At 45.5% G+C, this 20,285-nt stretch overlaps 2 protein-coding genes across 2 annotated transcripts in view; one reads left to right on the top strand and one right to left on the bottom strand.

Moving 5' to 3' along the window:
- The window catches only part of PPP2R3C (protein phosphatase 2 regulatory subunit B''gamma), a 34,624-nt gene extending 20,427 nt beyond the window's left edge, over window positions 1–14,197 (bottom strand). The window contains exons 1-6 of the mRNA XM_089680216.1: window positions 13,949–14,197; window positions 11,723–11,788; window positions 5,716–5,837; window positions 3,827–3,931; window positions 3,296–3,408; window positions 3,062–3,159 (exon numbers count right to left, since the gene is read on the bottom strand). Coding sequence (XP_089536342.1) covers window positions 3,062–3,159; window positions 3,296–3,408; window positions 3,827–3,931; window positions 5,716–5,837; window positions 11,723–11,771 — 487 coding nt within the window. The 5' untranslated portion in view covers window positions 11,772–11,788; window positions 13,949–14,197. The remainder of the gene's footprint in view (window positions 1–3,061; window positions 3,160–3,295; window positions 3,409–3,826; window positions 3,932–5,715; window positions 5,838–11,722; window positions 11,789–13,948) is intronic.
- Window positions 14,198–14,391: 194 nt separating this feature from the next.
- PRORP (protein only RNase P catalytic subunit) overlaps window positions 14,392–20,285 on the top strand; it is a 145,259-nt gene continuing 139,365 nt past the window's right edge. Inside the window, exon 1 of the mRNA XM_089680215.1 lies at window positions 14,392–15,584. Within this exon, the coding sequence (XP_089536341.1) occupies window positions 14,611–15,584 (974 nt within the window). The 5' untranslated portion in view covers window positions 14,392–14,610. The remainder of the gene's footprint in view (window positions 15,585–20,285) is intronic.

The following is a 20,285-nucleotide window of genomic DNA, read 5'->3' as shown; positions in this document are numbered from 1 at the left end:
ATTTTATAAAAGAAACAAATAAACTTTTTTTTTTTTTTCAAATTTTTTGCACTTTTTTTAATTTATAGCGCAAAAAGTAAAGCGCCCAGTGGCGATTAAATACCACCAAAAGAAAGCTCTATTTGTGAGAAAAAAATGATCAAAATTTCATATGGGTACAATGTTGCATGACCGCGCAATTGTCAATCAAAGTGCGGCAGCACTGAAAGCTGAAAATTGGCCTGGTAAGGAAGGGGGTATAAGTGCCTACTAGGCAAGTGGTAAGGAGTTTAGTGGCAGTGAAATTTACAGGCAGGGGAAAAAAAACAAAACAAAACAAAAAAATCCAAAAAAAAAAAAACCATCCGTTCAGGAGAGGATAAAAAAAATGCTCAAAAGTGGGAAAAAGGTGCATTAGTGCACGTTAACACATTCTAATAGCCAGCACTCTGGCCGATAGAATGCATTAACACCAGTCCTAAGAAAGCTCATGCACGCCTTTTTACTAAGTTTTTGATTCTAAAAACTCCTGTAGTTTCAAAAACGTTTTTTGTACTTCTCAGTGTGCATGAGGCCTAAGAGGAGAGATATTTTTTGCAACATCTCCCATGTCTGTTGAATATGGAAGCTTTTCTTTAGACCGTATATCTCAGGAAACACTGTATAATTGAATGTATTGAAGCTCCATCTTTGGAAAGCGCTTTCATGTGTGCCTTATTTTAAAAGCTAGTTCTAAATTGGGGTTGTATCCATTTTTGTTTAGCTTGCTGGAATTGGTGTGGGGACACAATGAACGCCTTTCAGCTGCCATTGTGCAAATAAAATCTTTGTTTTCAACACAAATTGTTAGACAGCATTTTCTTTTCTTTTTTTTCCTGGCTAGCTGGTGTGTGCAGGAAAACTATTGTTTTGTCCTAATAATAACACGCCCAGCAAATTTAACATACACAATTGGAAATCTGGGTTAGCATACATTGTAATACATATTAAGCTGTGCAAAGCTTGGTGTCAAAGAGATTTCATTCTAGCCAGTCCCTACCCTACCTTTCAAAAAAGACAAGTGCTTGTATGTACAAAGTCTACCTATATGGCCATTTAGGGACCCATTCACTCCCATCGGTAAGTCATACTCATAGCATATTCAAGTGGTCTCTCCCAGTACAGCTTTTCTATAGCATTAAATGGGGCCGCAATGCGTATGCAAAGTATGAACTAACCACAGGCTTTGCTGCTCTGAGTGGGATTGCACAATGAAGATCACTGGTTGAGGGCTGGAGGTATTTTACCTAGCGGGAAGCACACAGAGGAGTTGGGAGAACATACTGTAGGGAATTGTAAAGCAGGGGTACTGATATAGAATTTAAAGGTGTGCAGTCAGTAAAATGTTCTTCAAGATAAGGTTGAATTTCGTGCTTGTGCTAGGACTCAGATCCTAGTATATACTGTATGTAGTCATTTTATGTCTATCAAAAAATAAGCAATGTACAATATAAAAAGCTTTTCAATAATAATTACTATCAATTTTCAGTGTGCCCCCTTGCATCAGTTGTCCCTATCAGAGTGTACCTGTGCCTTATAGCACCATGTAAGCAGAGGGCAGGAGCTGTGAGAGAGCAGGTTGCAGATCTGGACAGAGGAAGTTTCACTTTCATCCACCTGTGATTTGGAGGTGGGGCACGTATGTGAGATCATTGGTTGTTAGGACAATGATGGTCCTAACAACCAATCACAGCAGAGGGAAACCTGCACTGGGGACAGTCTGGCTGTTAGTCTGGATAGAGCTGTTATTCAATCTGGACTGAAGTCATTTTGTGATGCCTGTTGTAAAAGTACTTTAATTCACAAAATACAGATCATGATGTAGAGCCAGCAGTGTCCGGCTTGTGGCCTCTGCATAATGCTGCAGTCCACGATAGGAGGAATTCTCTGTCATTTGACCAGAAATAGACACCAATCTTCCTGACAGAGTAAATCTACACAGCCATTTAGAAAATTATATAAAAAGCTTTAAGCTGAACTAAAACTCATAAATTTAAGGTTTTGAAAAACAATTAGCAATCCTGGCATGGGCAGAATGTAACTGTCAAGCGATCAACCAAACTGTCAAACCATCAAAAGGCTAGAGTTATAGCTGAACAAATATACTGCACCATGACAAGTGCATATTAAGCAGAGGCTAATAGGGCAGCCTCCTCGGCTGTAAAGGATAGGATGGTTTAGTTCTGCTTTAAAGTGGAACTAATCCCTTCGATTTAAGGCCTCATTCACACCATACATGCAGAAAAACGGATGTAAAAAAATGCACAGATTTCATTACAGAAACACGCGTTTACATCAGTTTTAATGTACATTTCAATGAGTTTTCTACATGCTGCAGAATACTGCACAGAAAAAAATCTGCAAGTGATACTAGTGCTGTGGTGTGAACAGGGCACATGGATATCAATATTTTACTTTGTGCCCTTGCAGAACAAGTGCAGAAAAACCTGACAACTCTGCACACAGGTGTGAACGAGGCCTAACAGTTTCCCAAAACAGTTACATTCAAGGAATGACATTATTGATAACTGTCACAGGTGCTTTGCTCCTAACAAAACTGCCAACCCATCAAATAAATGGCTGATTTCATAACTGATCACATGTGCAGCAACATGGAAAATACAGATCAAACCAAGGTTTAAGCTGGCCATAGATGGATCGATATTCAATCTGTTCAGCAGGGACCAGTCAAATTTCGATTTAACTATATCCGTTCCCACTAGACAGAAGATCAGCTTCTCTTTAGTGATTAGTGCTACAGTGCTAATCAGTGTATTCTGAGGAGTCCTACTGTCAGCATTCAACAGCGCAGCAAGGAGGATTACTTCATCCACCTTGATTGTGTGGATGGGGGAATCAGTTCATTTTTTTTTGATCACCTGGCTGCCTGAAAAAAAAAAAAAAAATATCCATCTATGACTGCCTTAAGATGGTATCTTCCTTGGTCATAAAAGGATAGGAGGGTTTAGTTCTACTTTAAGCTTTAAAACAGTATTCATTTCCACATTAGACCAGCATCCCTCCATAAATCCCTCAAACTCACCTTTTCTCATTACATAGTTGAAAAACTGCATAATGGAAATTCTGCCATATGGATCATTGTGCACAAGTTTGCTGAATACTTTTGCAGTAAAAAATGGTCTATGAGAAAGGAAGACACGTTGATATATAGAATGTTCAAAAATATAATAGAATACCAGGGAAAATATAGTGTGCAAGCACAAGTTATGCAAAGAAATGCATGAAAGGAAACGTTTATTAAAATCATGGTACTTACCTGCATTTTTGTCCAGCCTTTTCCCCAACAGTCTGGAAGCTGGTATAGTTAATCATGGCTTCATCACCAATCATAGGAGGTGATTGATGCTTGTCCAGAAGAAACCAGAGATTCTTAGCAAAAGAAATAAAAACTTGGTAAAGCCAACGTATATTTACTGATGTACATGTAACATATACACTTTAGAGAGTATTGCTATTGTTGTATTATTTGTAGTGGATACAGTACAGTTGACATCCATTCCGTATTAAAAATACCATCTTAGAGTAATTTCTATTACTTTGTAAAATGTCTTAAAGTGAGCATGTCATAGTAACTATCCAATGCCTGAACGTTTGTGACCAGACTGACAGGAGTTGAGACTAGTGCCAGGGGTCAGGGTTTAATCATATTTTGGTTAAACTGAAGGCCTTGTATAAAGCCTAGGCCTAGGATTCAGAGACAGAAGAACCCATTGTTAAGGCAAGTGCAGATACCACAAGAGGAAAGGTTCACTGTAAAGTGGAAATAAACCTTGACAACACTTCTCACCTGTAGCTCCTCATTATCTAGCAATTCTCGACTCTTCCTCTGCAGAAATACAGCTCGCGACTCTTCTCGTAGCTTCTGCTGTAACACCTCATCTTCTGCTGGTAGCTGCATGGCAAAACAGTGGCTGATCAAGTACTGTGCTAAATAAGAATTGCTTTTTAAAAACAGAACTACCTGGCAAATAGCTCATTACACAAGTTCTGTTAAAAGAACAAGAACCCAATCTGTAATTGTTTTTTAAACAGCCAGACACAAGTGGAAAGAATAATAAAATAGAACCTGTAACCTCCAGATCAACTCAGCATGTCATAGTTGGTATGGTGAAAAATGAGCTTCAAACTCTTCTAGTAAGTTGAACTGCCAGTTAAACTGAAGTGAAAAGGGGTTGGTATGTGGTCAAGAAATAGTTACTACCCACATACAGTGGGTAAAAAAAAAAAAGAATCACCCCCCTTTAAAATAACATTTTGTAGCTTTGCAGCCTGAAATGAAGACAGACACAGTTTTTGTTTTATCCAGCTGTATTTACTCATTGCAACTTTTAACATCCAAGTGAATGATATAGCACCAACATGTCAGAAAAAAAAAACTTCAAAAACAGAATCCCCGCGTTGGAAAAAGGATCACCCACTTGTGTCAGTATTTTGTTGAACTACCTTTTGCATTTATTACAGCCTTTGCTCTGTTGGGGTATGTCTCTATTAACTTTGCAATATTTGTGCACTCTTCTTGGCAGAACTACTCAAGTTCAGTTATATTTGAATGTAACCGCTTGTGGACTGCATTCTTTAAGTCATTCCAGAGATTTTCAGTGGGGTTTAAGTCTGGGCTCTGACTAGGCCATGCGAGGACATTCACCTTTTTCTCCTTCAAACACTGTGTGGTGATTTTTGTTGTGTGCTTTGGGTCATTGTTTAGTCATAAGTCCAAATAATTCAATTTTAGTCTCATCTGATCATAACACCTTTTTCCATGTGGTCTCAGAATCTTCAAGGTGAATTTTGGCAAAACTCAGTTGTGACTGCATGTGACCTTTTTTGAGGAGTGGCTTTTTTCTTGCAACCCTCCCAGACAAGCCACATTTGTGGAGAATTTGTGATATTGTTGTCATATGCACACAATGACCACTCCTTGTCATAAATTCCTGCAACAGCTTCAGGGTTGCTGTCGGCCTCTTGGTAGCCTCTCTGACCAGTTTCTTCCTGGCTCTTTCATCCAGTCTGGAGCGATGTCCTGATCCAGGGAAGGTCTGTGTTGTACCAAATACCTTCCACGTCTTAATAATAGACTTCACTGTACTTCTAAGCATTGTAAAAGCCTTTTTTTATTTTTTTTTTGTATCCATCTCCTTCCTGACTCGTGTCTGTCCACAACTTCATCCCAGAGATCTTTTGACAGTGGCTTACCACCCATAGTTGATTGTTAGCTTCAGTTGCACTACCAAGGACTGAAATGCTCCAGGAAAGCGCTTAATGCTGAGCTAATCAAAATGACCACAGCTGATCACAGTGAAAAGTCAAATGGCTTTGTGTGCCGTTGAGAAGGTGATTAGCTACACCTGATTGAGTTTACAAGTCATTTTTAGGAGGGGGTGATCCTTTTTCCAACTCAGTGATTCCGTTTTTGATTTTTGTTTTTTTTAAATGTTCTGACATGTTGGTGTTATAACTTTCACTAGAGCTGGATAAAACAAAAACGGTGTTGGTCTTCTTTCAGGCTGCAAAGCAGCAAAATGTGATTATTTTAGGGGCAATTCATTTCTATACCCACTGTATATTCATCCATCTCAAACATGTTTTTATTTTATTTTTTATTGATAGTACATTAATCTGTACAAAATTAACAGTTTCAAGCATCTCTGCTGTATTTTTTCCCCCCCATTTGCTCACCCTGTAGTAGAATCGAGGAATATTCAAGGAATTTGACACCTTCTGGCATCCATTACTCTCGGAGTAAAATTTAGTAAACAGGGCCATTTCTTCATCCTTCATCTCTGCCTCACTTCTTCTAGCTGACAAAAAGAAAAGCTTCTTGTTAAACAAAGAAAAAAAAAAACAGCATAATTCACATAATTTATTGTAGGTTTACATATGAACCAGCAGAATATACTAAAGTGTTACTAGATCACATAATTATCTAAAATAAAAATCTACATCTTCCATGACTTAAATAATAAATACTGTCCTGAGCTCCATCAGGTCACATACCATTTAGGCAAACATGACTTGGTGAATTGGTATCATTATTACATCATGTGAGACTGCAAACAGTCTAATGGATTTCAATTACAGAGAACTAATCAGCGAGATAAGATGGTGGGCAGAGAGCAAGTCCTGCAAATATGGCTGTCACCATGAACAAATATATATTTTTATATATTGTGAGGTACTGGATGGCAGGATTGTGGACAGTGTGCATATGTGTCACCTAACTTTCTCAAATATACATGGTAAGGAATCCAGGACTGCAGTGGAAAAAACAAACTTTTGTTTTTCCAGAATCGTAAGAAATTTAGTTCTGGGTTATGGAACTCGGAGACTTTGTAGAGCTTTGAGTGGGAATAAGCTTCCATTCCTAGGTCCATATCTTAACTGGTATTCAGTCATTACTAGTATCAGCTGCCACAGGCCTTCCTTTATAACTGTGAGCTGACAAGACGCTCAGGGCTCTCTCTCTGCTGTGGGAGCCTACTGTTGTGTGAAAAGGCCAAGTGCTGACAGAACATTAAAATAGAACAAGTGCTGCTACTGGAGGAAACTCTGTTAAGCTGGCCATACAATGCTCAAAATGAGGAGCAATCAGTTGAAATTCGAGCCTCTGGTGGCCCTCGTATTACCCAGGTCAACAAAGGTCAATTTCAAAATTAAAAGAGCTTCTGATGCCACTGCACGCTGATGATAAATATTTTAATCCAGGGCTTGAAAAAGCCGCTCGCCCAATGCGAGGGGAAGTCCTTTTGTGGCGAGCATAGATGGAGCGGCTCCACCTGTGCTCCAAGCCTTATTGTGAAGCCGAGTTCGGGTTTCCGACTTCTTCTTCGGCACTGCCATTACACTGGCAGCGCCGCTGAGGGGACATGTGTAGGAGAGGTCCGTTCTCCTCCTCTGAGAGGAGACACCCGCTCTCCACCGCCGCGGGGGGACTCGAGGGGAGGCCTGCTCTCCCCCGCCGCAGGGGACATGAGACATATTATTATGTCTCTTTTATATAGAATTATATATATTATATATAATTCTATATAAAAGAGACATAATAATATACCTAATATCTAATTATATAGAAGGATAACACAGAAACATAATATTATATATTTATCTAATTATATATAAAAGAGACATAATATCATACCTAATATATAATTATATACAAGGATATAAAAGAAACATATATTACCGTATTTTTCGCTCCATAAGACGCACTTTTTTCCCCCCCAAAAAAGGGAGGAAAATGTTAGTGCGTCTTATGGAGCGAATATAAAGCGGCCGGTCCAGTATTTCTGCCTCCACCATGTCAGAATATCGGGCCGGCCGCTCAGCTCTTCTCTCCTGCAGGACCTTACCTGTTCCTCGCTCCAGCGCTGTACATCTGGTCATCTCCTGTACTGTGTCCGCGGTCTCTGGTCATCCCCTGTACTGTGTCCGCGGTCTCTGGTCCATCCCCTGTACTGTGTCCGCGGTCTCTGGTCATCCCCTGTACTGTGTCCGCGGTCTCTGGTCATCCCCTGTACTGTGTCCGCGGTCTCTGGTCATCCCCTGTACTGTGTCCGCGGTCTCTGGTCATCCCCTGTACTGTGTCCGCGGTCTCTGGTCATCCCCTGTACTGTGTCCGCGGTCTCTGGTCATCCCCTGTACTGTGTCCGCGGTCTCTGGTCATCCCCTGTACTGTGTCCGCGGTCTCTGGTCATCCCCTGTACTGTGTCCGCGGTCTCTGGTCATCCCCTGTACTGTGTCCGCGGTCTCTGGTCATCCCCTGTACTGTGTCCGCGGTCTCTGGTCATCCCCTGTACTGTGTCCGCGGTCTCTGGTCATCCCCTGTACTGTGTCCGCGGTCTCTGGTCATCCCCTGTACTGTGTCCGCGGTCTCTGGTCATCCCCTGTACTGTGTCCGCGGTCTCTGGTCATCCCCTGTACTGTGTCCGCGGTCTCTGGTCATCCCCTGTACTGTGTCCGCGGTCTCTGGTCATCCCCTGTACTGTGTCCGCGGTCTCTGGTCATCCCCTGTACTGTGTCCGCGGTCTCTGGTCATCCCCTGTACTGTGTCCGCGGTCTCTGGTCATCCCCTGTACTGTGTCCGCGGTCTCTGGTCATCCCCTGTACTGTGTCCGCGGTCTCTGGTCATCCCCTGTACTGTGTCCGCGGTCTCTGGTCATCCCCTGTACTGTGTCCGCGGTCTCTGGTCATCCCCTGTACTGTGTCCGCGGTCTCTGGTCATCCCCTGTACTGTGTCCGCGGTCTCTGGTCATCCCCTGTACTGTGTCCGCGGTCTCTGGTCATCCCCTGTACTGTGTCCGCGGTCTCTGGTCATCCCCTGTACTGTGTCCGCGGTCTCTGGTCATCCCCTGTACTGTGTCCGCGGTCTCTGGTCATCCCCTGTACTGTGTCCGCGGTCTCTGGTCATCCCCTGTACTGTGTCCGCGGTCTCTGGTCATCCCCTGTACTGTGTCCGCGGTCTCTGGTCATCCCCTGTACTGTGTCCGCGGTCTCTGGTCATCCCCTGTACTGTGTCCGCGGTCTCTGGTCATCCCCTGTACTGTGTCCGCGGTCTCTGGTCATCCCCTGTACTGTGTCCGCGGTCTCTGGTCATCCCCTGTACTGTGTCCGCGGTCTCTGGTCATCCCCTGTACTGTGTCCGCGGTCTCTGGTCATCCCCTGTACTGTGTCCGCGGTCTCTGGTCATCCCCTGTACTGTGTCCGCGGTCTCTGGTCATCCCCTGTACTGTGTCCGCGGTCTCTGGTCATCCCCTGTACTGTGTCCGCGGTCTCTGGTCATCCCCTGTACTGTGTCCGCGGTCTCTGGTCATCCCCTGTACTGTGTCCGCGGTCTCTGGTCATCCCCTGTACTGTGTCCGCGGTCTCTGGTCATCCCCTGTACTGTGTCCGCGGTCTCTGGTCATCCCCTGTACTGTGTCCGCGGTCTCTGGTCATCCCCTGTACTATGTCCGCAGTCTCTGGTCATCCCCTGTACTGTGTCCGCGGTCTCTGGTCATCCCCTGTACTGTGTCCGCGGTCTCTGGTCATCCCCTGTACTGTGTCCGCGGTCTCTGGTCATCTCCTGTACTGTGTCCGCAGTCCATTGGGTCAGAATATTTTTTTCTTGTTTTTCTCCTCTAAAACCTAGGCGCGTCTTATGGAGCGAAAAATACGGTATATATAATTCTGTAAACTAAACTTACATCTTTTAAAAAGAGACTTTAGTTACTAAAGTCTCTTTTTAAAGATGCAGGAGATAAAAAAAAAAAAAATACAGAATGTTTACTACAGGCTTAAAGCTGTAAAACGTGATATTTTGATTGCACCCTATTGCTATTAAGCTATTGCTGTTATGTTTAAATTGACATAATAAAGCTATGATATAATTGCAGTTTTTTTATATTTTAGACTCTTTATTCTAAAGAAAAATGTAATTTCATAAGCTTTGAGGGGCATGGTTGGGGGCAGGGCTGGGGGACGGGCTGGGGATGGGGTTGGAGGCAGACCTGGGCAAGGTTGGGTGGGGCAACTGGTGGAGAGTAAGGTTTGTGCCTGGCTAGTAGGTCTAGACTTGAAATTTTAAGCCCTATTTTAATCAATATTAAAAAAAGTGGTTTCCATATTGGAAGGAGGATTGTTATGGCCTCTTATTGCAGTGACTGGGTGGGAAGGAGATAGACTATCTTTTATATATCAATTTGGATAAGATTTTATTCTTGAATACAGTTCATTAGGATTTTAATTATTTTCATGACTTTGAGTGTGCTCAACTTTATTATGTTCCACCACTGAGTGCTGTAGTTGTTTACTTTGTTGTAACAAGGGTATGCCCAGAAGCCCTGTTTTGTACTTAAATTTATTTTTTATTGAATTTTTAGGTTATTGAAAACAAAAAAAAGCAAGTCAAAAGAGCCAGATGGAAAATTGTCGACTGAAAAACGACTGCATCCAATCAGATGCAGTTACTGTTTAGGAAGCCATGTGTGCTGCAGCTGCCTAAATACAAAAGTTGGCAGGGAAGATTCCTTCATCTGTGTGGTTTAGTGGACCAGCCCGCTTCCTACAGTCCCCCTGCACTGACATTACTCTTCTGGATCCTGAGAGTACCTGACACTGTACAGGAAGTGTTCACATCAAACAGCCTTGACACGCAGACCCAAAAGAGGACCCTGCCTCAAGTTGTACACAAATAGGGATGAGAAGACTCGGGACTCTTTTGACTGCTGCTTTAGGTAACTAATGATCAGTTAAGGGGAGGAGGGGGGCTCTAATATTTGCCAAAAAATTGGCTAAAAAAGAAAAAAAACAAAACAGCCACCACCAGACCAGCCTCTCAACCAAGGTGCCAAGGCACCCTGGGGTGCCTTGAGGTTTCTTCAGGGGTGCCTTGAAAATTTTTCTAAAAACTGCCCAAAACTTGTATACAAGCCAGTGGGTGGAACAAGCCCGCCTTTTAGTTACACAAAGCCATTGTGCACCTATATGACCTTTTAGCCGCCGGCGTCCTGACAACCAATGACATTATCAGTTGATAAAGTGGATGTTGGTTGCCTGCACAGCATCCTTGTTTAACCCTCCCCTGCCCCTCTCCACCAGTGCTGGGGTCACATTAGCTCTGTGATGGAGAAAAACTGAAGGAGAAGAGAAACATTGGAATACTAGTCAGTACCAGTGTGCAAAAGTGTGCTTGCTTTGGAAGAATAAATCACCTCTAATGTTGGGTGTCCTACATGTGTGGATGTTGCTGCGTTATATTAAACTATTAGAATAGTTTTTCACATTTTAGAATGGGGTGCCTCAAGACGGTCCATAATTTTAAAGGGTGCCCTGGGACTGTTCATAATTTCAAAGGATGCTTTGACTGAAAAAAGGTTGAGAAACATTGCACCAGACAACAAAAACCTATAGGGCCCTCTTTAAATGTATAAAAAAAACAATCAAAATGGCTGGATATAAGCTGTTAATCGAGGATCAGAGTGCCTCTTTGAGCCTCTATTCCTTTCACATTGTTACATGTTAAGGTTGGTTGAGGGAAGGTTTCCTATAGGGAGAATGAACATGCCTAAAAGAGAAGAGGCCAAAGTCATTATCAGTGTGCGAAATCTTCATCACTGTCCAGTCAAAGAATGGGAGCAGAATCTGAATCATAAGACTGGCTGAACAAATACAAATCTATTGGCATGTAAGACAAGTGTGTTCAGCCACTGCCCAGGAGCTCAGCACGGTGATAACCTTTCTGTATTGTTTAACTATACTATTTAACTAGAAAAGTGAGCTTTATTAGCTGCTTACTTTTTTTTTTTTGGATCACAAGACTGGATAAACAGTTACAAATCTATTGGCATAGAAAACAGTTAGGGTACGTGTAAATCCACAATGTATTCAGCTGTTTGCCAGGAGTTCAGTTTTAGTATTTATGAAGATAGGGGTAGATTTACTAAAACTAGAGCACGTGGAATCTGGTGTAGCTGTGCATGGTAGCCAATCAGCTTGTAATGTCAGCTTGTTCAATTAAGCTTTGGCAAGAAAACCTGGATTCCGGTTGGTTTCTATGAAGAGTTGCACCAGATTTTGCACTCTCCACTTTTCGAAAATAACCAGCATAGTGCATAATTGTTTATATGGGGTTCAGCAAAATGCTCCTGGCTAAAATACAAAATGGCTTTCCACAATGTATACACATGACTGTCCACTTTAGTAACAATACCTTTGTTATCCCGTTCCAGTTTTTCTTTTAGACTTTTCTTCCAATCCATTGTAGGTGTGGTATTTACTACAGACAGGAAATAAATATATAATCATAAATTAAGACGTTTTATGTTCACTTATTAGTGTGATAGACCCAAAAAGATTGAAAGATTTTTTAAAATGATCGGAAGAAACATCTGTCATGTAATCGAATATAAAATGTGTAATTTTTGTGTAACTAAACCTTCAGCCGTAACACAGCTCTGTGTACTGTGTGCAGCTAATGCTACATACAGCGCCGACAAGGGCCACATGCATTATTAAAGGAAATAGCTTGTTTGGACCAACTTGGTTCAAATGTACCATGTAAGATCCATAAACACCTTGGCAGAAAAACACAATGTAATAACGTTTAGGAACAGTTAGTGGTTTTCCTGCCAGAAAACCTCTCAAAAACGCAAAACAGAATTTTTTTTCTGCCTCTAAAGGACCTAATGTGCCTAGACATAGAGGATTATATGATACAGAATTGTGTTGCGCTAGGCGAGCTCCTCACAGCGCGGGTTGGGGGGGAGCGCAGGCGAGCCGCTCACGGCGCGGGTTGGGGGGGAGCGCAGGCGAGCCGCTCACGGCGCGGGTTGGGGGGGAGCGCAGGCGAGCCGCTCACGGCGCGGGTTGGGGGGGAGCGCAGGCGAGCCGCTCACGGCGCGGGTTGGGGGGGAGCGCAGGCGAGCCGCTCACGGCGCGGGTTGGGGGGGAGCGCAGGCGAGCCGCTCACGGCGCGGGTTGGGGGGGAGCGCAGGCGAGCCGCTCACGGCGCGGGTTGGGGGGGAGCGCAGGCGAGCCGCTCACGGCGCGGGTTGGGGGGGAGCGCAGGCGAGCCGCTCACGGCGCGGGTTGGGGGGGAGCGCAGGCGAGCCGCTCACGGCGCGGGTTGGGGGGGAGCGCAGGCGAGCCGCTCACGGCGCGGGTTGGGGGGGAGCGCAGGCGAGCCGCTCACGGCGCGGGTTGGGGGGGAGCGCAGGCGAGCCGCTCACGGCGCGGGTTGGGGGGGAGCGCAGGCGAGCCGCTCACGGCGCGGGTTGGGGGGGAGCGCAGGCGAGCCGCTCACGGCGCGGGTTGGGGGGGAGCGCAGGCGAGCCGCTCACGGCGCGGGTTGGGGGGGAGCGCAGGCGAGCCGCTCACGGCGCGGGTTGGGGGGGAGCGCAGGCGAGCCGCTCACGGCGCGGGTTGGGGGGGAGCGCAGGCGAGCCGCTCACGGCGCGGGTTGGGGGGGAGCGCAGGCGAGCCGCTCACGGCGCGGGTTGGGGGGGAGCGCAGGCGAGCCGCTCACGGCGCGGGTTGGGGGGGAGCGCAGGCGAGCCGCTCACGGCGCGGGTTGGGGGGGAGCGCAGGCGAGCCGCTCACGGCGCGGGTTGGGGGGGAGCGCAGGCGAGCCGCTCACGGCGCGGGTTGGGGGGGAGCGCAGGCGAGCCGCTCACGGCGCGGGTTGGGGGGGAGCGCAGGCGAGCCGCTCACGGCGCGGGTTGGGGGGAGCGCAGGCGAGCCGCTCACGGCGCGGGTTGGGGGGAGCGCAGGCGAGCCGCTCACGGCGCGGGGGGGGGAGCGCAGGCGAGCCGCTCACGGCGCGGGGGGGGAGCGCAGGCGAGCCGCTCACGGCGCGGGGGGGGAGCGCAGGCGAGCCGCTCACGGCGGCGGGGGGGGGGGGGAGCGCAGGCGAGCCGCTCACAACGGCGGGGGGGGGGGGGGGGAGCGCAGGCGAGCCGCTCACAACGGCGGGGGGGGGGGGGAGCGCAGGCGAGCCGCTCACAACGGCGGGGGGGGGGAGCGCAGGCGAGCCGCTCACAGCGCGGGGGGGGAGCGCACGCGAGCCGCTCACAGCGCGGGGGGGGAGCGCACGCGAGCCGCTCACAGCGCGGGGGGGGGAGCGCACGCGAGCCGCTCACAGCGGGGGGGGGAGCGCACGCGAGCTGCTCACAGCGCGGGGGGGGGAGCGCACGCGAGCTGCTCACAGCGCGGGGGGGGAGCGCAGGCGAGCTGCTCACAACGGCGGGGGGAGCGCAGGCGAGCTGCTCACAATGGCGGGGGGAGCGCAGGCGAGCTGCGGGCAGGGGGGGCGCAGAGGCGAGCTGATGACATCAGTCTGATATAGCAGTGCCTTTATACTGCAGATAAACAGCTATGAGGAATAATAGGAAAAGCAAAGTGTAAACTATGAACGGATACTGAAATAATAAACACTCACTCTCTTTTCTCCCAAGAACGAGGCCAGTAAGCGCACACACCGGTGTTATCTCCAGCAGTGGAGTCCCCCCGGTCCTCCGGTACACATTATACTTCTCCTATCAGCGCTCCATTGGCAGGGAAGCAGCACACGTTCAGTCACTAGAGCCCGAGCCCTGTAATGTCCTCCCGCCGCCTCATAATCTGTATATAGCCGGTTACTATGAAACACCACATATAGTCTTTCGAACAGTTCAATACAAAACGTCACTTCTTCCGGAAACGGTAGTTTAACCCAAACTTTACAAGAAATCAACGCTGTACGAGTACGTCTCCATTTCTGCACGCTTTATGAATAGGGCAGGGGGCCATTTTACAGTAGACTAAGTGTATAGAATACTATGCACGTACTACAGGAAAATGGCACCGCTGCTGGAGACCAGAATATATTTCCTGCTCCCGGTGTCGCCTTTGAGCCGGCAGTGAACGGTGTGTGACCGCTCCATGCGATTTTAGGCAGACAAACTATGGACTCATTAGTTCTTAGTAGTGGGTATGATTTATTGAAAGAAGATGAGTGATTTGGCTGCTGCTTTTGTTTAGCTTGTCTCTGAGCAATTAGAAAAACCATTGTGGCTGTTAATAGTCAGCAGGGAAGTAGAGAGGGTTGATGAGGGCCACATCATGTTGTCATTACACGTGTTTTTCAGGGCTGTGCACAGACAGGTTTGTGTAAGCAGAGTCTCCATCTACCAAGCGGCTTCTTCCATCCGTGACATGACCAGGTCGCACAGCCCTTCCCATTATATAAGTACATTATGCAGTGTGAACGCTCCTATAGATGAACATGTGTTCTATGTAAAAGGCTTAACACAGACTAGAAGCAATGTGCCTGAGAGGAGAGCGTCAATGTTTTTAGCTGGTTCATCCAAAAAAAGGTCTAACATTTCTTTGAGGAATGAAAAGGACATACCACATCCGAAGAGGCGTGATCGTAACCATGTAAAATCAGATCTTTTAACTTTACCTACGAAGCCCCTGGGATCTGATGGCTGGAGGGAGCTGAAAGAAAAATCTACTTACTCGGACACGTTTGAAAAAATGGTGTTTTTAGAGATGGTGAAAATGGGCACTGATTTAAAGATCGCCAAGTCTCTTTTGTGCTTTGTGGCAGAAGAACAGGGCGACGTCAGCTATCAGTTACTTTCTTGTTATTTGCTGCTGTGTGTGAATCAGAATCAGGGAGACGAGGTCTGTGATCTGTATGATATCATGAAGACGAAATTTCAGCCTTTGGATCCCGCAGCCTATAAATTGTTTATTAAGGGTTTGTGTAAAACACATCGCTGGAGGGAGGCATTAGGTTTAATAGAGAACATAAAGAAGACATGGACTGTTACGACCCGGACCTATGCATACTGTCTTCAGGCAGCCATTGAACACCAAGAACATGCACTTGCATGGACGCTGTACGATGGAATGATACGGGATAATTTACGGATTACTGATGATGCAATTCAGAGTCTTTTTGATGTTCCTCAAGATTTGCAGGATGACAACTACAGAAAAAGGCTGATCTCTGTTCTGAATTATTTTAAACAAAACTATATCTATCCTGGGGAAGCGTTGATGAAATCGATACAATCCTGGTTTGAAAGGTAAGGGTGCTTGCTAAAGCAAATAATGCACATCTCCATCAGAGACCCATATTTGAGCAGGGAAGGGTTTTAAACCCTCCCATTTTTTTTGCCACTTGTGTCTTTGTAGGGGAGATCTGGTGATTTCAGATTAGGAAGTCAGAAGATCTTCTCAATAGACACACAGATGACAATAAATACCTGACAGAGGTTCTTACTCAGGATGCAAATGGAGAAACAGAAAAAGGGCGCACCGACCTAGTGCATTATCGTTTAAAATATTTATCATAAGATGTATGATCCAAACAACATCTGAGTCCATAAGATGGTTGGCTCTGAGGAAGAGGTTGTGTCCTCGAAACGCGTTAGTCAGTTGGTCATCCAGGGTTCCATCTTTTGGACTCAGATGTTGTTTGCATCATACATCTTGTTCAGTTTGACATGCCTGTGTTTTTATGTCTATTGTGAGTATGATACTTACTTTATTTCTTCAATAAATATTTTAAACGATAATGCACTAGTTCGGTGCGCCCTTTTTTTGTTTCTCCATTTGTATCCAGTGTATTTGGACCACCCCGGTCTGTTGAGGGCAGCAAGCAGTGCATATTCCAGAAAATTCCAGAACACTCCTATTGGGTCTACTGAGTCATTTCCTAGCGCAGGAGAAAAGTGTTTGTTGTGTTAGAGGTTCTTACTCTATTTAAAAAAAATATTATTTTGACATTTTGCAGGCTACCTTCAGGTGAATTAGACACTAGCAAAAACTAGGCAGGGTCACCCCTAGTGCACACTCGTATAACCCTACCCACTCCATAAGACTCCAGTTTTTTCTAGTGTCCTTAGGTGATGGACCTGTTTTCCTCTGCAGAAGTATTTTTATTTTTAACCGCTTGCCCACCACCATATAGCAGAAGTACTGCTACAGGGTGGCAGGGCTGCGCAAAATCACGTGTATATATACATGGTTTGCATTTCCGAGTAGTGGGGCGCTAAACGCCCTACCCGTACCACTATTGGTGGCTAGGGATGTCAATCACCGGATCCCGGCTGGCGATTTCCGGCCGGCACTCAGCAATTGTCGGATAAAGCTGACGGGAGAGAAACTGTGTGTAAACAACACAGGTCTCTCTCCTGTCAGCAAGGACATGCTGCTTTGTATTTCTCTGCACAGCACAGAAATACAAAGAGGCATGTCTCCGTAGTAAAACACAACACAGCACATAATGTAAAATGCACACAGTTAACCCTTTGATCACCCCAGATGTTAACCCCTTCTTGCCCAGTGTCATTAGTACAGTGTCAATGCTTTTATTAGCACTGATCACTGTATTGGTGTCACTGGGAATGTCAGTGACACCAAGTCAGTTTCCCCCAGTGTCAGACTGCCCGCTGCAGTCCCACTATAAATTGCTGATCGCCGCCATTACTAGTATAAAAAAAAATTCCAGTATATATACCACCATTTGTAGACGCTATAGCGTTCAGGCAAACCAATTAAGCTCCACCGAAAAGGGTAAGTTCCGCTTTAAGGACTGCTCCCCCGCTCCCCATTAAGGATTGGCACCTTTGGGGGGCAGAGTGGGTACCCAAATTTGACAGGTACCCGCTCCCACTCCCTGTCCGATTGCCTAGGTGATCAGAAACCGAATATGTCCTCCTACCCTCCCTGTAGTCTTTTGGGACATGTGACAGGTCACAGAAGACTACAGGACCATTCATGAAGCGCAGCATTACTCACGCATGCGCAGTGGGTAACCAGCTGTGAAGTTGTAAGCTATCACAGCCGGGTGCCCACACTGAAGATGCCGGCCTCCTGGAATACAGGACGGCCGGTGAAACGGGCTGCAGGGGTCATACCACGGGACCGAGGGACAGGTAAGTGGCTGTTTTTTTAAAAGTCAGCAGCTACAGTTTTTGTAGCTGCTGACTTTTATTTTTTGACAGGGTGAGTGGAACTCTGCTTCAATTTACACGTATTGGGATTCTTTTTAGCAAGGACATGTAGCAGAATACATTTTGGCCTCAATTTATGAAGACATTTTGGCCTAAATTCATGAAGACATTTTGATTTTTAAACTTTTTATATTCGATATGTTTTATAGCAAAAAGTAAAAAATATTAAAAATTTTTTTTTCAAAATGGTCGGTCTTTTTTTGTGTATAGTGCAAAAAAATAAAAACAAAGAGGTGATCAAATACCACCAAAAGAAAGCTCTATTTGTGGGGAAAAAAAATTACATAAATTTAATTTTGGTGCAGCGTTGCATGACCGCGCAATTGTCATTTAAAATAATTCAGCACCGTATCACAAAAAATGGCCTGGTCAGGAGGGGTAAATCCTCTGGAGGGCAATTAAACTGTTCAGTTTTCTTAACTGATACTTCTCTCAAGGTCTGACTGTTTATTGTCCTGAGCCATGACCTCACTGTATGGGGCTGGCCTGTAATGTTTGCTTGGGGCACTTGGCTTAAGTCAAAAGCTCATCCTTTTGAAGAATGAGGGCCACTTAAGTGATTTGGTAACCGGTTGCGGGCCACAATGAAATGAAAGCTCACCAAACCCACAGGATATAATAAAAGTCTATGGCTCAGTGCAGCTAACCCGCAGGTGCACTTCACAGCACCCATGGATCAGTGTGAAAGCAGCCTAATAGTTGTTAATCCTTTTATAGGTGCTAGTATGTGCATTGCAAGAGTGCAGTGTATGTGATGTGCAACACACTGACTTTTTTCCTCTTCCAGCTTCTGCTGGCATCACTCTCCAAGTTTCTAGAAAGGTTTCCTTGTGAAGTCATTTGGTATCACTCCGGCTGGGACAGGAGCCAGCACTACAGAGGAAGCAACAGCTTATGTGGCTCCTGCTCCCTCCACTGCCAGCGCCGGCTCGATGCACTCTGATACTCTGGGATGGAGGGTTGGTAAGCTCAGATTGCGATCAATGGGTTACCAGCCCCAGGCATGCACTTCTCTGGTTTGAGGTTGGGGGCCACATCAGAGGGCTCTGAGGGCCACAGGGTGAGCATCCCTGCCTTACGTGTTCACCTTAGCATACAGTGCAATGTGTGTAGTTAGCTATACAGCTCAAGGGCCGTGGTCCATTTTTACTGCTTCCAGACCCTGAACAACCCTTTGGGAGTATGCCTACTGTGATGGGCAATACTTGGACCTCAGTAGGTGGCCCAGCATTGTTGGCAAGGTGTGACAGAGTTTCTCCTGTATATTGGCACCAGTTCCTGGCTTTTAATAATACAATCCGCAGTGCTTAATACACTATGCAGGTTTACAAGCAGAGGATTTGGGAGATATTTACATAGTTACATAGGCTGGCTAAAAAAGACAAAAGTCCATCCAGTTTAACCATTAAAAAAAAAAAAAAAAGTTATCCTATACCCACAGTTGATCAGAGGAAAGCAAAAAAACCCAGCAAAGCATGATCCAATTTGCTCCTGCAGGGGAAAAAATTCATTCCTGATCCCCCGAGAGGCAATCAGATATTCCCTGGATCAACTTTACCTATAAATGTTAGTATCCAGTTATATTCTGTGTATCCAAGAAAGAATCCAGGCCTTTTTTAAAGCAATCCTCTTAGCTGGCCAGAATCAACTCTTGAGGGAGTCTATTCCACATTTTCACAACTCTCACTGTGAAGAAACCTTTCCATGTTTGAAGATTAAATTTCTTTTCCTCCAGATGTAAAGAGTCCCCCCTTGTCCTCTGTGATGACCTGAGGGTGAATAACTCTACACCGAGTTCACTATATGAACCACTGATGTATTTATAAATGTTGATCATATCCCCCCTTAATCTCCTCTTCTCAAGAGAGAATAAATTCAGTTCCTTTAATCTTTCCTCATAGCTGAGCTCTTCCATGCCTCTTATCAGTTTGGTTGCCCTTCTCTGTACTTTCTCCAGTTCCCCAATGTTCTTTTTTGTGAATTGGTGCCCAAAACTGAACTACATATTCCAGATGAGGTCTTACTAATGATTTGTACAGGGGTAATATGATATCTCTCTCTCTGGAGTCTATACCTCTTTTAATACAAGAGAGGATTTTGCTCGCTTTTGAAACCGCAGCTTAGCATTGCATGCATTTATCAAGGTTGTGATCTACCAGAACTCCCAGATCCTTCTCGACCATTGATTCCGCCCAATCGTATGATGCATGCATATTCTTAGCCCCCAAGTGCAGAACCTTAAATTTATCAGCATTAATCCTCATTTGCCAAATATTTGCCCAACAAAACCGTGCATTGAGGTTGGCTTGTAAATTGAAGACATCCTGTAAGGACGTTATTCCACTGGACAGCTTGGTGTCATCTGCAAAGACTGAAATGGGATTTTTAATCTCAGACCCTATATCGTTTATAAATATATTAAATAGCAAGGGTCCCAACACTGAACCTTGGGGTACACCACTGACAACCCTAGACCATTCAGAATATGAATCTTTAACCACTATTCTTTGAATACGATCTTTTAGCCAGTTTTCTATCCATTTACATACGGATTTTTCCAAGCCCATAGACTTTACCTTACACATTAGCCATGTGTGGGGAACTGTGTCAAATGCTTTTGCAAAATCCAAGTATACCACGTCCACCTCCACCCCTCTGTTCAAGGTTTTGCTCACCCCCTCATAAAAAGAAATCAGATTTGTTTGACAACTTCTGTCTTTCATGAATCCATGCTGTCTGTTGCTTAAAATATTTTTTTCCAGCAAGAAC

Source organism: Staurois parvus, unplaced genomic scaffold (assembly GCF_062004578.1).
Source record: "Staurois parvus isolate SC_StPar_1 unplaced genomic scaffold, SC_StPar_1.0 ptg000237l, whole genome shotgun sequence".
Lineage (NCBI taxonomy): Eukaryota > Metazoa > Chordata > Amphibia > Anura > Ranidae > Staurois > Staurois parvus.
Note: the sequence above shows the minus strand (reverse complement) of the source record. Positions and strands in the feature narration are given on the sequence as shown.